The 15,565-nt window shown below is 40.8% G+C and overlaps 1 protein-coding gene across 4 annotated transcripts; it reads left to right on the top strand.

The window, feature by feature from the left end:
• The first annotated feature begins 1,654 nt into the window (after positions 1-1,654).
• Positions 1,655-15,293, top strand: acbd4 (acyl-CoA binding domain containing 4). Of its 4 annotated transcripts, none has more exons than XM_061028200.1 (11): positions 1,656-1,753; positions 4,519-4,643; positions 5,266-5,386; positions 6,401-6,485; positions 7,737-7,857; positions 7,967-8,131; positions 8,548-8,645; positions 8,792-9,002; positions 9,261-9,487; positions 10,073-10,132; positions 13,119-15,293. In XM_061028200.1, exons 2-11 carry the CDS (start codon positions 4,553-4,555, stop codon positions 13,245-13,247), a joined length of 1,308 nt encoding a protein of 435 aa, XP_060884183.1. In that variant the 5' UTR covers positions 1,656-1,753; positions 4,519-4,552; the 3' UTR covers positions 13,248-15,293. The 4 variants fall into 4 exon arrangements, with proteins under 4 accessions (XP_060884185.1, XP_060884183.1, XP_060884182.1 ...); XM_061028199.1 differs by lacking the exon at positions 1,656-1,753 and adding an exon at positions 1,760-1,914; XM_061028202.1 differs by lacking the exon at positions 4,519-4,643 and having other exon boundaries at positions 1,655-1,753.
• The last annotated feature ends 272 nt before the right edge of the window (positions 15,294-15,565 follow it).

The raw sequence follows: 15,565 nt of genomic DNA, 5'->3' as shown, positions 1-15,565 counted from the left end.
AACAATTCTTAATCGTAGGTCTTCTGAGAGCTCTTTTGTGCGAGGCATGGTTCACATCAGGCAATGCTTCTTGAGAGTAGCAAACTCAAAACTGGAGTGTGTTTTTTATAGAGCAGGGCAGCTTTAACCAACACCTCCAATCTCGTCTCATTGATTGGACTGCAGGTTGGCTGACTCTCTGTGAGAAGTCATTAGCCTAGGGGTTCACATACTTTTTCCACCCTGCACTGTGAATGTTTATGTGTTGTGTTCAATAAAAACATGAAAACATATAATTGTTTGTGTGGTATTAGTTTAAGCAGACTGTGTTTGTCTATTGTTGAGACTTAGATGAAGATCAGAACACATTTTATGACCAATTTAATCAGAAAACTAAGAAATTCCAAAGGGTTCACATACTTTTTCCTGCAACTGTATGTATTGCAGTAGTCGCAAACACACAGCTTAAATACACATGCCAGCAAAAACACTCGCTCACTCTCTCTCACACACACACACACACACATACACACACTATCACCATGAAACACAAGTTAACTAGCAGATAAATCATAGCCGATATTCCTCGTGAGCAGTAGGTCCCCAAGTTGGGGAATTTGCTTGTGGCTTTGCTCTCACTGTGAGGTTGTGTGCAGGTGTACAACGAACATATCAAACATATCAGAAAACCATCTGTTGGGAGCAGCTGATCGGGCAGAGATCGCCATTGTGAAACAACTGAAAAGTCGGGACTAAATCATAAATCATCATTCAAAATGGATGAGTTATAAAAACAATTCACCCCCACTGTGTTGCCGCTTTGCCTTTACTGGACCTTTCAACCACAACTGTTTTCCCCCCCTGTGAAATAGTTATGGTCATGAAATCAGCTCACCTTAAAATATTCTATTTTTGTAGAAATGATCTCTTTATTGACTAAATTCATAAAATAGTCACTGGATGAGTTCCAAAAGACATTTTCTCTTTATTTGAACAGTCATGTTTTGATTGTTTTTTTCTGTTTTGTTGCATTAACTGAAACAACTCTTTACAGAAGACCATTGCCATGCTTTTATTCTGAAGAAAACTCTCATTTCCGGTTATGTTGTTGTTTGTTTCTGGCAGCTTGACATCAGACGGATTTTTAAAGGATTATAGACGAAAGAGAGACCCTCATGTGTACAGTATGGATTAACGGTCCTCTTCTTGAGCTAGTGATCTATAATAATTGTGTATATTTTAAAACTGCGATGAACAGAGCAGTAATTTAAACAGTCTTTTATCCCCTTATAAAGGCTACTGTCATCTTTAATTGGGTCAATGCCGCTGCGCCTAAACCGAAAATAGTGCGTGTAATTTCCATGAACTGCAGAGGTTCTCCCGGGATTTGATGGTTCCATGTTTTTCTTGATACGTCTAAATTCTTGTCCTCAAATTCTTTAAGTGACCCGGTGAGAATAAAACCCCACAAATAAATAAATCAGAGAAAGCGATCATCAAAGTGAAGAAACAAGCTTTGGTTTCGATTGATTTTGAGGATGCCAATTAATATCGAGGCAAAACAAGATAATAGGTCAGCCATTTGAAAAAGGGTGTTTATTCAAGCAATTTAAAGTTTAGTACACTGTTATTAGGGTATTATTATTTTAGGCGTCTGTCACTTTAAATGCCCAGTCAAACACGTCAAAAACGTGTGACGTCATCCGATACGGAAGTCATCTGTTTAGAACTACATCGCGGAGTGGCCGTAGACGACAGGGCAGCCCCAGCCCAGGTAGGTACATCAGGGGCAGCTTCACGAATAAACTTTACCGTCAGAGTTAACGCTAAAGTCGCCGGCCGGAGACGTGAGGTCTCTTAAACTGCTTCGGTGTCTCTTATAAATCGGTTGTTTACGTCGCGCCGGAGATGTAAAGTGTCCGGACAGTCCGAGAGGTGAGACAAGTTGACAAGCTAAGCTAACTGCTGCTAAGCTAAGCCACACCAGGCTCCATAACTTGGCTGCTATGTCAGCTGACTGACAGTATTTCAACTAAAAACGCGCTTTTCTGCATTAATGTGATTGAGATTATTAAGAGTTTGATTTTAAGGAGGTGATCCGTGTGTTGGGGGTTACATTATCTTTAAAGTAAAAAGTATTTATTTCGAGATTTTCAGTGGATTAAACTGTAAACAAACAACTGGACGATCTGTCCCCAAATCAATATCACGAGTAATTGAACAATTATTTGTTTTTTGTTTTTGCCCTCATAGTTCACTGACATGGTCTTTACTCTAAATATGCTCAACTATTAAAGCTGGGATATGTTTTCTAATGAAAGAGAGCATATCTGATGAACTGAAATCAAAGCATGAAAACGACATATTTTAGTTTTAAAGTAAAAAAATAAATAACTTTCTTGCAAACAGTTTTTCCGCAGTGTTTACATTTGACTTCTTTTTGTCCTGTGTTGTCTTCCCTAAAGATAAAACATGTTCAAATAACAAACACTGTTTAGGGGATTGGATGTGTTGTCACGTGACTCTGCCCTCAAAATAATCAAAAGATTCATCATTAGAGGTTTTAAATGTCGGTTTCAATTAATTTTCCATTAATTTCCCAGCCCTATTAGGGAGACACATTTAAATATAATAATAATAATTATATTATAATGATGAACTTTATATATAGCACTTATCAAAACAGTGTTACAAAGTGCTTTGAAAAATACAATAACATTAAAAGAGAAATGTGAGGAAGACAATAATTAAGAATTATGAGACTAAATAGTTCCTGATTATTCAACAAGAGAGTCACAAATTAAAAGGGAATACAATGATATAAAAAAAATGAACAGTAATGGCATATTTATTTATAAAGCCTGTCCTTACATGTAAGATCAATACCCTTCACATCTAGTTTAAAAACATGAATAATTGAATTTGTTTCCAGTAGAGCCAACCGCTTAATATGCTGATATTATTATTATATCACGTGGCTGATATGTGCCGATATAAAATATAACCGGATATAACTAATGTAAGTTTATTATTGATTTCTATATAGTTTATTTATATAATTGTTAATTTGTAATTAAAAGTTAATGTTTCAGTACACTGTTGTTTTTATGGTCAATAAAAGTTTTTGTTTAACTGTAAAAAAAATAAATCTAGTCTTTTCAGAAGTGTTTGATAACAGCATTTGAGGGATCAACGCAATAAATGTTTGTGTATTCCTTTATCTGTCTCTAAAGATCGAAGATATCGGCCGATATATCGGTATCAGAATTTTTTCTCTCCTTAATATTGGTATTGGTAATAAGAATAAGATACAGAAATCAAAACAGCAGAATCACACACATCACAATCCAATCATCAAACACCAAACCAAAAGAAAGATACATATAAATATAAATAAACGCCTAATGCTCCACAAATTCTTGTTTTAAATGACCAACAATTGCAGGCAAACTTCTTCACGCTGTCTCACTTGTCAAGTCGAGTTCTCTTTATCGTCTTTTCAACCAAATATAAAAGTACACAGTGAGATGAAATGTTGTTCCTCTAGGGCCGTGATGTAGCATGATGGTGGAGGCATGAGATTAAATGTAATGACAACAAGGTGGATTAAAGTCAGTGAAACTGGCAACAAACGATTAACAATGAAGGTGACAAAAAAAAACATTTGAAGTGTTAGAGGTAGTTTAAAGACACAAATTGCACAAATGCTTTGGCAAATTATTGGCGTGCAATCATCTCATAAACATAATCTTTACATTTTTATGAGATGATTACAAGACTTGAGAAATGTCCGTGTTTGCCGACCTTTGAATGGACCGCCGCTGCTCTTTCTCTCTCACAGCAGCTTTGGGTTAAAATATGACTGAAGGTCTGTTGTTTTCTCAAAACGTCAGTACTTTTGGATACTATCGATCAACAACGATACCCATTAGGGAAAAGGGGGAAACGTTCTGAGGGGCCCGTTAGGGTTAGGTAAAACATGGTCATCCTAAATTTAAGCAATCACAACATATTTTTTATTAACCTACGGTAAATACTCACACGAAATTTAATTTTGTCTCCGCCTGTTGATGTGAAAACAAACAGTTTTTTAGATATTGTGGAAGTTTTGAAAGTCAAGTCTGTACATTCCTGAATTCATTTGTTCCTCTCAGTCTGACTGCGAGCGGCGATCAAACAGCAGTCAGCTGATCTGTGGAGGGATTTATTAATCCTGCAGGCAGCTAGCCGGCAGCTGATGCAGAAATCACTATTCTTTGAATCTGAACACAAAATAACATGTGCATAATATCTGTTTAAATTTACTTTAAAGATCAATGCAGCACATATTCCATTTTAATCAATTTTTGTCTTTTGTGATATGAATGAAGACGTTGACACCGTTAATAGCAGCATAAAATCATGCATGGGGTATAATTTATTAAATGTTTTAACACTCGTCGAGTCCTTGATGAGGACCTCCAGCAGCATTATGTAAATAACATAACTGATTGGACTCTCTTAACACACTCTTCCTGTGTTTGTGTTTTGTCACCTCAGCGCCTCCTGCACTCGTCCCATAAGTTCGAGGGTCATGCCGGTCCCGGCGATGGCTGAGTGCGTGGTCGATCACCAGAGACGCTTTCAGGCTGCTGTGGATGTCATCCATAACCTCCCCAAAAATGGTACCTCACCTTTTAACTCACAACAAATGACCTCATACACCTTTTTATCAATGTCACAGACTGCATTAGTTGTTGTTGTTTTAATGAAACATTAGATTTCTGAATACAGTTTGAAGTGACTCAAAGTTATAAATCATAAATCTGAAAAAATTATAAATCAATGTATGTGTCTATCACAACTGAGGTTTGACCTTCAAAGTCTCTAGCCCGGTGGATCTCAACTGGTGGGTCGGGACCCCAAAGTGAGTCACGGAGCCATTTTCAGTGTTTTAGGAATGTGCCTGAACAAGACAAAAAGTGTCAAAAAGTCTCTGCAGCTCTTTTTAAAAAAATTTGTTTGGTCCTCTGTCTTTGTTCTGTCACATGTTTTATACCGTCGGATGTCCAAACTGAACCATTTTCCACTGAACAAATCGGATTGGTTGAAAAATATCAGACATTTAGGTAAAGATTTTTGATGAAGGAGTTGGTGGTGGGTCCTGAGACTATACCAGTTGAGAACCACTGTTGTAGTCGGTAGTAGTTATTTTATGTTTCTTTCTGTGCCGGTAAATGTGTCAAAAGCAGGTAACCAAACCTGATAACTGTGTGTGTGTGTGTGTGTGTTTGTGTCATCCTGCAGGGTCCTACAGACCATCCTATGAGGTGATGCTGCGTTTCTACAGTCTGTACAAGCAGGCGGTGTGTGGACCCTGTACAGTAGCTCGACCCGGCTTCTGGGACCCCGTGGGGCGCTACAAATGGTCTGTTTGTGTGTGTGCATGTGTTATAACAATGTCTAACCAACATTTTTGAATCAATTTAGCCAGTAGAGTAGACGCTGTGTCTACATGCTACATTTTTATATCATCTTCAGTGTGATCTCTCTGCAGGTTAGTGACTGAAGGCTTTTATCTCACACATTACAAAAAGGTTTCATTCAGCCCGACTCTGTTGTGTAAGCTGAAACTGTGACTCAGGTGCTCGGGCACATGTTGGCACATCGCTACATTGAGGTAGCAGAAAGTGATAGCACCGTTGACATACAGAGACCTGGTCTAAAGTCAACAGTGCAACACTGTCCTGTTATTTAAAGGACGCTTTATTTACATAGCAGGCAAGTTCACAGCCAGTTCTACACAAGGATTTGAAACAGCGCTCCTACCACTCAGTTTAATATCTGGTCTACTCATTTATATTAAATGACAAAAACTGGAACCATGTGCCAAAATGCACACAAACTTTAATACTGACTCTGTGTCAACAACATGTGTAAAGCCTCGTTCACACTTTGCACAAAACTCCTGAAAACTCACTGAGGTTTTCGGGTTGAGCGGCTTGTGTGAACAAAACAGACTTCCTCCAGAGTTTCTCCTGCCAGCCTCTGGTTATTGAGTGGCCTTCATGAGTGCTCTGCTTTTACAGGGGAACAATGGAAGGAGTGAAGTTAAGTAAACCTGACACGCTCTGTTAAAAATGACTTAAATCAGGGCGCCAGAAAGCCTAACAGTCATGTTGTGTGCCCCATGTACAGAGGAGTTGGTCCTTGTCGCAGCAGCCGTGGGTTAAAATCCTACCTGGGCCCTTTGCTGCATGTCATCCCCCGCTTTCTGCCCCCTAACATTTCTTGTCTCTCTTCAGCTTTCCTATCCGATAAAGTAAAAAAAAAAAGAAGTCTCATTTCACTGCACAGTAAACACTTGATAGTTAGTATTACAGCAGTTTCATCACATGTCATTGTTGATATCTTTAACAATTGTTGTGTTTGTGCGTGTTAGGGATGCCTGGAGCAGCCTGGGAGACATGAACAGTGAGAGCGCCATGTCAGCTTACGTGGAAGAGATGAAGAATGTAGCTCAGGAGGTACATGACAGGTTTTTTTTTGAAGCTCTGCTTGGCTTTCATTTAAAGTGTTTAGAGTCCAGTATATACTTTCTTGTACCACTCTGATTTAATCAGGACTCCAGAGGTCCTGGGACCTTGGGGGGGTGGTAGGTCCTACAGCACAGAATGTCTCTGATTGGTCAGGCACCCGCAGTGTTTTTAGTCTGTTTTGAAAAGCCTGAAGCTACAAGCCCACTGTTTATATTTTCATCATGCTGCTAGTTAACGTTTTTCGAAATGGACCCGGAGAAGAAGGCGTTCGATAGGTGCAGTTAGGATTCCTACAGCGGTAGATCTTTTTTGTAAAGGAGTAAGATGCTTTTACACTGCTATTCTTAAAATCACCAGACTCCAGTGGGGTAAGATGATTGATTTTCCTTGCAGAGTTCAGGAGTTGCTGGTCGAATGCTGCCCTTTTTGTGTTCTTGTGGGATACAGAAAACTTGAGTTGGATTAGAACCAAACTTAGAAAAAAAGCAAAAGAAAAGAAACTCTTGAGCTCTGCAAGGTGAAGTTATTGTTTTTGTTAATTTGATCTAGTGGCAGTAAAAAGAAAAGCAATGTAACATCTGTTTCTGGTTAAAAAAGTAACCTTGCTATTTAACAGACTTACCTTAAAATCAGAGCTTTTTAGCTTATTTTAATGATGGATGATATCACAAAATACTGAAGCTTTAAAAAAACACTAAAGACCTTCAGTTATGTTTTGAACCACAATGTGCCACAAGTGAAAGAGAGAGAGCAAAGTCTAAAACGCCCAAATGTGTTGGCAAAGTTTCAAAACCAAATGGTTTTGTGCAGGAGTTGGCCTGCATGTTTTGGTGATTATCAACAAGTTTAACCTGATATCAGGGGCCTCGGACTTCTATCATTGTTGTTGTTTTATTTTGTATCAAAACAGTTAACAATATTGTTTGTATCATATAGAAAGTTGAAATTCTGGTATAGCAACAACCCCACTCTCAGAGGACGTACTTTGACTGCTGTTTTGCTGGCAGGGATTCCTGAGCAGAAATCTTTTTACAGACATGACGACCTTCTGGGAACACCTGAGCTCTTGTAACATATCAGTTATTTAGACCTCAGTTTATGTAAAAAAAAAAAAATAGGATCGAGACTAAACAATTATTTTCCTGATTTAAAAACAAAGTCTCTGCCCGCCTGCTCAGATGAACAGAGAGCCATTATTAGAAATCCAGGGATCAATAAATGTTTCCACTGACTCTGCAGGTCATCGACACCATGCCCATGAATGAGAAGACCGCCTCGCTTCTCCACCACTTCGAGCCTCTCTACCTGGTGATCGACGACATGCCGCGGCCTCCAGAGTCTCTGCTCACGCTCAAAGAAGGTGTGTGAGCCTAGAGGCTCAGACTCTTAACCAGCACTGACTGACCGTCTGTCTGATGGAGGATCTCTATTCTAACAATGATAACTGTAATGTTGACAATCTGTTGCAGGCCTTAAAGGCAGTGAGGACGCTGACAGTCCTGCACGGATGAAGGAGGGGGAAGAGGAGCACGCTGCTTCTACAGAAGACTCTTCTCCTCCAGAGGTTGCAGATCCGGATCAGGAGTTCAACCTGTCCGAGGTTATAGACCTCACGGCTAACACCATCACCAACGGTAAGTGATTGTGATGCACTCTGATGTCACAAAGAATCCACCCACCAACCACCAGAGAGAACTCATTCACAAAAGTCTTAATCAGCACTAAAAGGGAGTTACTTATTTTGTCATGAAGGATAGGGAACACATTTTGGTATGAGGGGCTTTGAATCTGTGAGTTTTTAATATATTATGTTGAAAGATTGTGAGAAATAATCATAACAAACCATGAATCCCTTTGAACCTCGATCTCCAAGATAAATATATTTAAAGCATTATTGCCAGCTTGTCTTTTATTCTGTGTTGTTCCCTTTAAAAAGTATGGACATGTCTTAAACAATCTATTATCATATCATAATATGTCCTTTTTATCTCAAACACAAATACACTTACAGCTGGTACTAAACATGTGATGTGTTGTTGTGTTCCTGCAGACTCAGGTGTGTCGGAGGGTTTGGTGTTGACCAGCGACTCAGAGAGCGAGATCTTCTGTGACTCTGTGGATTCAGTCGAGCAAATCAGCAACATCAAGGTGCAACTTCTGAAAGTTGATGACATAAACGCATGGAATCAGATGTAGTACAACTATTTATTCCTGTTAGCGGGGGCAGTATTTGTAACATAACGTGTAAATTCCGAGTTTTATTTTATGTGAATGAGCTCATTTTCTCTGCACAGATTCCAGTCGTCAAGTCAAACGGTTTCCACAACGGCCACGTGTCCTCGGAGTCCTCTGCGGTTCAAAGCCATCACCTCGAAGGTCGCCTGGAGGTCAGACAGGTCGGAGCAGGTCAGGGTGGAGAGGGGGCGGACGATGGGAAAGGTCCAGGACACAACAGGAGGAGTCGAGACGTCGGACGGGACCCTTCGTACCACAACTGGAGAGAACGTAAATATGGGCAGAAAGACGTGACATCATACATGAGCTGCTTCACAATGAGACCTCAGAGTGTCTGATTTAAAGCAATATGAAGGTTGCAGCAATGAATCTTTTCAAATTTATTACAATTTGATTGAACTGTTGTACTAATTGTAACTTTCCCTGTTTCTGAATGTCTGTCTTAAGACTCACAATGCACACGTATCTGGTGGAAGTTTGGGGTTAGAGTGAAATGTCTGCATTTAAACTACTCCCGATGTTCTGCAGGTGGTGTTCCTCAGGGCAGTCCGAGACGGGGGGCACCGGGCGGAGGTGGTGGTGGAGGAGGAGGAGGGGCCGGGCGAGGAGGCGGAGACGGCTCAGAGTCGACAGCAGAGAGGCTGCATGACGTCCAGCTGCAGCAGCAGATCATCCTGGCCCTACGGAGGCTCAGAGAGGACATGAGGAGCGTGATGGAGCGCCTGGAGGTGGTGGAGAGGCTCGCTGCCACGCATGTGAGCTGCTATTCCAAAACTGTTCTTTGTTTTCTCGTTCAATGACTGTATGTAAGGATTGGATTTATCCTCTCCTTCAGGAAATGTGAAAATGGTTAATACTTGCATTCTCTTTAATCGCCAGCAGGATGCAACTCCACTGATGTTAAAAGGAAAACTGATTGAATTCTACCACAAAATGTTAACAGCTTCTTTCCAGAGATTATAATCTTTATAAGTCAACACACCACGATGTGAAGTTTGTAAATATTCGTCACATTTAGAGTGAAATAGACGACACAGCATGATTTAGGGCAGCGCTACTTATTATTGACATGTCGTTACCATGGTGACCTGAAAAAGTCTCTGAGAATGTTATACTTAAGGCGTTTTCACTTTAGGCAAGATTGTTTCGTAACATACTCGAGCACAATTCCTCCCCGCTCGTCTGCTTAGTTAGTAACATCGTTCAGTGTCCGAGTACACTTGTGTTTGATCACAGTCTGATACAGCAGGTGGTAATATAACTCCTACAGCTCTTCATCTAGAATGTACTCTGAGTCTTAAGATGCCTTCAGTGCTCTAAAGTTATTTTGTGTTTGACAGACCCAGAGTTCAGAGTGGAGGCCGTGTCTGCAGTGTGCAGCTGCAGCCTCACAACAAGAGGTAAGAAGATCTCCGTGTGCAAAATGTTCTGGTTCAGAAAAGTCGATTGGGAAGTAAACACTAGAAGTGACCGACTAAAAGATTAACGTAGTCTCATTAACGTAGTCTCAGTGATGTCACTCATTGGTTTCTAAGGAGGCATTTTGAAACCATACAGTGGCAGTCCAGGTGCACCAGGTGGGCAAGAAAGGCTTCACGCTAAGGAGAAGATGCCGGTCTCGGTTGCTACCTACGTGTTTTTATCAGATTTTAACAGACAGTTGTTTTTCAACGTGAGGCACTAATAGTCGAGGAGACGAGGGCGGGTTGTTCTACAGAATGTAATCAGAAAAGAAAACCCAGACAGGAGGAGATCGTGGATGAATGCCGTTAAACGCTCGGCTGTCCCTGTGAGGGAACAGAAGAACAGACTTCTCCTCATCCTCACATCAAAGATTGTGTAAACTTGAGCTAATTATTTCTGCCCCAGAACACTGACTGACAGTGATCCTGATTCTATCATAAGGGAATGTTTACTAGCTAATGTTAGCTAATAAGCACTCACTTAGTATAAGTCCAAGAATTCTCCACTTAAAATAAATTATGTAAACATCACAGAAGGAAAGTTCTGGCGAGGGCTTTACGGCGAATTAAATGGTGTCCCTTGTTGCTGTATAAGGGTCACAAAACTTTTTTTGGGCACTTTATCTTTTTCGTGAACATGCATAGTTTTAAAGTGACAGTAAATTAATAACCTGGTGCTGCAGCTCCACAGAGTGTTCAGCTCTTTCTGCCCTCCAAGCCTCCGCACCAGTCACGAGTCTGAAAGCTTTGAATTACAGATGGTGACTCGCACTACCTGTCAGTCAATCTAGTAACAGGAAAAAAGTCGGAAAAGTCACAGAATGTGTCTTCAGTGGCCGAAGGTTCACACACTGGTTATTGAGTGAAAGCTGGATGGTAGCATTTTTGATATTATATATTTGAAGTGATATCTCAAATTAAAATGAACCGAAGCTTTTAAGGGCGCAGTCTCACTGGCCATCCATACCGTGCCCAAGCACGCGTCAACGCAAGCGTCCAGTTCGTTTGGCCAGTGTGACCGCTCCGTATCGTGCTCAGGCACGGTACACTTCCTTGGCACACTTTGAAGAGGTGTGCTTCAGCACGGTACACTTCATGCACGATCACAAGTATGCGGGTACACAACGCTGACAGACTTCATTATGGAGAATAGGGGTGCAAACTCGTTCATTAAATAATAATCGGTTACAAAAAAATGTAATCGATAATCGTTTTGTAGTCCACATTTTTGTAAATGTTTCTTGTTGCATTGTGGGTCCTAGGATAGGCCTAATTCAAAACAGGAAAAAAAGGAGCACGAGCGCAAAAAGAAAATAGATGACAAACAAAGCGCTGATAAAGGCTCTGTGCTGAAACGCGTCCGTTATTGATCCGTACGCTGCTACCCTAACAAAAATATCCCTTTAATTAACCCCCCTATGAATTCACAATGAACAAAAAGTCCCAAACAAACGAAATATGATCTACGAAAGTTCAGTTCAAATTGTCTTTTTAGTCCACAGAAAAAGAAGGACTTTCACTTTGCGATTACCGCTTTACTCTGCTAAACCAACAACGTTTGATCGTCCAGGACAGAGCAGCATAACTAGATGTTTTCCTATATTTTGGAATTTTAGATGATTATTCTTTTAATAACTACAAAATGGAACAACCTTATAGGGAGAAATAGCTCATAGCGGATGGACGAGCGAGATTGAGCGAGTGTGTCATGACGTACAGAGGAGAAAGATGAAACAGTTCACCTGTTCTATTGTAACTTCATTTACCAGAGTAAAGTGTGCTCTACACTGCAGACTGTAGTCTCTGTTAACAGAATGTTGCTGTCAAAACAGCTTCAATGTGCGACGAGTGCGCATTGATGTCTGCACGTCCTCTCACCACACTCACTGCTCTAATTATAATAAAGTGTTAAAACGGTCATAACACGTCTGTGTGAATTTTTATTTGAGGTTTTCTGTCTGTTGAAGTAAGAAATGTCATATTTGAATGTTAATACAAAGACCTCTTAGTAGCTGTCATGCTCTGTGTTGTTCTCCGATGTGCGGCTGCGCACTCGGCCGTGCGTCTATTTTATTTTTTTATTTTTTTATTGCTGTGTCTGATTAAAATGGCTTAAAATAAGCTGTAAAGTCAGAAAAGTAGCTGTCATGTTCTGTGTTTTTCCCTGATGTGCAGACGCGGACTCGACTGCGCGTCTCTCTTTCTCTCTCTCTCTCTCTCTCTCGTCCGCCTGTTTGTAAACTGAGCACGCTTCATAATAACGTAAAGCGTGCATGTGTTGTATTAAGACGTTATGTACAAGAGGTAATCGTGCTTAGGCAGAGATAGTCCTGTGTAGTGTGACCGCGGGCCGTGCCGGCCAGCGGGGGAATGTCGCTGCGGGGGGGGGGGCAATCGTGCTTGGGTACAGCACGGTACGGATGGCCAGTGTGACCGCGCCCTTACTAACAATTATTAAAATCCAGAAGATTCAAATTAATCAATAGATACAGTCGGCATCGCGTCATAGTTGCAGGAAAAGAATCACAGAAAAAAAAAGAACTACAAAACGATTACTCGAGTACTCGCTTTAACAATGGGAAGAGTAATCGATTAGAGCACATTTTGCATTTCTGCACCCCTAATGGAGAAATCCAGAGTTTCATGTATCTGACTATAATGACACAATATAAGCCACAAAGTAGCTGTCATATTCTCTGTGTTGTTCTCCGATGTGCGGGCGCCCGCCTGGACTCGCGCACGGACTCGGCCGAGCGTCTATTTTATTTTTTAATTTATTTATGTAATCGTGCTTGAGTACAGCACGGTACAGATGGCCAGTGTGACCGCGCCCTAAAAAAACTAAGTTGAAAAACTAACACTACACAATGATAAACAGTGCTGTTTGGGTGTTATGTCTAAATAACATTTCATTCTCTCTCAGGAGGAGACGTGGTGGCCGTTCGACGTGTCGGGTCAGACCGTGCTCCTCTTCCTGGTGTGGCCGTTTGTGGCTCAGGGTCTGGTCTACCTGCTGAGGAGAGCCCAGAAGAAGAACCGCATCACTTCATGAACAGACCTCACAAAAGACTTTTCACCCATTCACCCACAGCAAGAAGTTTTTATTTGTACGGCAGAAAGGATTGAATCAAAAAATAATGAATGGGAAGCCGTCATCCTCCCTCACTGAGTGCACTGGATCGAGGGAGGGAGGACGCATATGTGATCCACATCTGGATTTTAATCCCCTCTTACCTGCTACATAAAGAGGGTCTTTATTTAAATCATCCTGGTGGATTAATCCGCTGGTTTTTGACGGCAGCAAGAGATTGTCTTTGCCAAGCCTGGACTGGTACTTACACTGATCATCGGAGCCTGAATACTAGGATTATAATGTTCCTGTCGAAGTATGAGCGACACAATGGGCCTGATTCACTTAGAAAGGATTGCAGATTACGCTAATCGCGCCAAAAAAATTGTGCATCATTTGCTCCCACTATCTGCCCTGCCTTAAGGTCTGCGTCACAAAGCGTGTAACTCTGAAGATATTGGGCACTAAGTTGGGCACTTTGTGTGCTGAACACATAAATAAATGCAATCCAGTGTTTCCCACAGAATGACCTGGGAGATACCTGGGCGGTAGAGTTCGCACGGGGAGGCTTTAAGGCGATATTTTCTTTTCTTGTTACTCTTATCCTAGGGTTTATTTTAATATTAGATTTTTATTCATATCAAATGTGTTTTCCCAAATAAATGAATTTACTTTTTTCAACATCTTTAATCTGCTCAATGTATCAACGCACGCGCACAGATGTAAACACCAGGAGTACGCCACGTTTTGAAAAGTTCCACTCCATATTCCGTTATTTACAGGAGTTCAGCATCAGCAGCAAGCAGCTGTACGTTAACATTTTTAAAACAAAGCCATGAGAAGCTTCACTTTTGATATGAGCAAGAGGGTTGTATGGACAGTGGACCTTCTCTCTCTGTCTCTCTTTCTCTGAAGCGGAGTCGATACAGCTGTCTTGGTTTTACCGTGCCGTGAACTCCAGAGAGCGCGCGCCTGCACTCTATTGTGCACGCTCTCTCACTCTCACTCTATCTGTGCACTCAGCAATTTTATTAATAAATGAAAATATAAAAAAAAAAACAGGTCAGAAATATGCTTGGGCGGCCCAGCTATTTGTGGGAAACACTGCCATCAATCAATCATGTTGCCGTTAGCAACCATGTTTGTGAATGGGGCTTATTTGCATAGAAAGGGGCTGAGTTTCCCCATAATGACTTATCATCTGAAAATGTGCAAACAGCATCAGAGCACAGAGACACTGTGTTCCTCTACTGTGCAGTTAGGGGAGCAGTTAACCCTTTACGTGTGTTGTGTGAATGGACGGCGTCTTTTGCACAGCTTTGGTTGAGTCTGTCTCTGTTGTGAATCAGGCCCAATGTCATGTCACCATATATTTATTTCTTTGTAGGCTTTAAACTACCCTTATCTCAGAGCGTTTTGCTGCAGCCATTCTGCTCTCCACTAACAGAAGTCAACCCACAGATCTGATGATCATGAGTCATGTAGTTAAAACATCACCGTTTGAAACGGGGAGGAGCAGCCATTTTTAGATGAGAGCACTTGTCATTTTATTGCACTCTTTCACAGTTGATTCTTGACCCCTGAATGTTTGTCAGTGTCTCCTCTGACTTATATTCACAGAGAATTCAGGTAGTTTTAAAGTTTTGATGGAGGTACTTGGATAGAGCTAATTTGTCGCCATGGATACGCCTTTACAGCGTGTTTGCTGGCTGAAGAGTTTTGGTGCCTATACTTTAAGTTAAACACAATTATTTTAAATACAGGAATTCCCTTTTAAGACCAGAGATGAAAGCACCTGTGAACTTCTCTTACACTTCTTAATGACTGTTTGTTTAATGTCTGACATATGTGAAGCTGCACCTTTTTATCACAGGGCGACTCAAAATGTAGCCGATCACGTCGATCCAAACGGCAATGTTTGCATCATCGGGTTGTTTTGTTGCATCTGTTTGTTTTCCACTGTGTTCAAAAGTGACACTGACATGACAAGTGTAATGGAGACAATCATCAATAAATGATGGAAGATCAGTTGTGAACGTTGGTGTGTCGTAATAACTGAAGCTTCACATTTCACATCATCAAATCTGCAGCAACACTCAGATGAGTCATTAAATGAATTTATACAGGACAATAACAATTAAATTAAAAACCCTTACCCAAGTGATTTATTGAATTATATTATTGGTGAAAAGTCAATTCAGTGTCCAAATTGTTATATTTGTTTAACTAGTCGACACTAAACTTTCTGTGAATGTTATTTCTATCAAACTGTATAAAACACTGTTTTTTTTCACTCAGCT

This window comes from Labrus mixtus, chromosome 21 (genome assembly GCF_963584025.1).
Source record: "Labrus mixtus chromosome 21, fLabMix1.1, whole genome shotgun sequence".
In the NCBI taxonomy this organism is placed as follows: Eukaryota; Metazoa; Chordata; class Actinopteri; order Labriformes; family Labridae; genus Labrus; species Labrus mixtus.
This window is presented reverse-complemented; position numbering and strand designations above follow the sequence as displayed.

Coding starts and splice junctions, on each gene's coding strand:
- acbd4 (XM_061028200.1), top strand. CDS start 4,553: ATGCCGGTCCCGGCGATGGCTGAGTGCGTGGTCGATCACCAGAGACGC. Junction 5,387..6,400: donor CCCGTGGGGCGCTACAAATG/GTCTGTTTGTGT, acceptor TGTGCGTGTTAG/GGATGCCTGGAGCAGCCTGG. Junction 8,646..8,791: donor AGCAAATCAGCAACATCAAG/GTGCAACTTCTG, acceptor TTCTCTGCACAG/ATTCCAGTCGTCAAGTCAAA.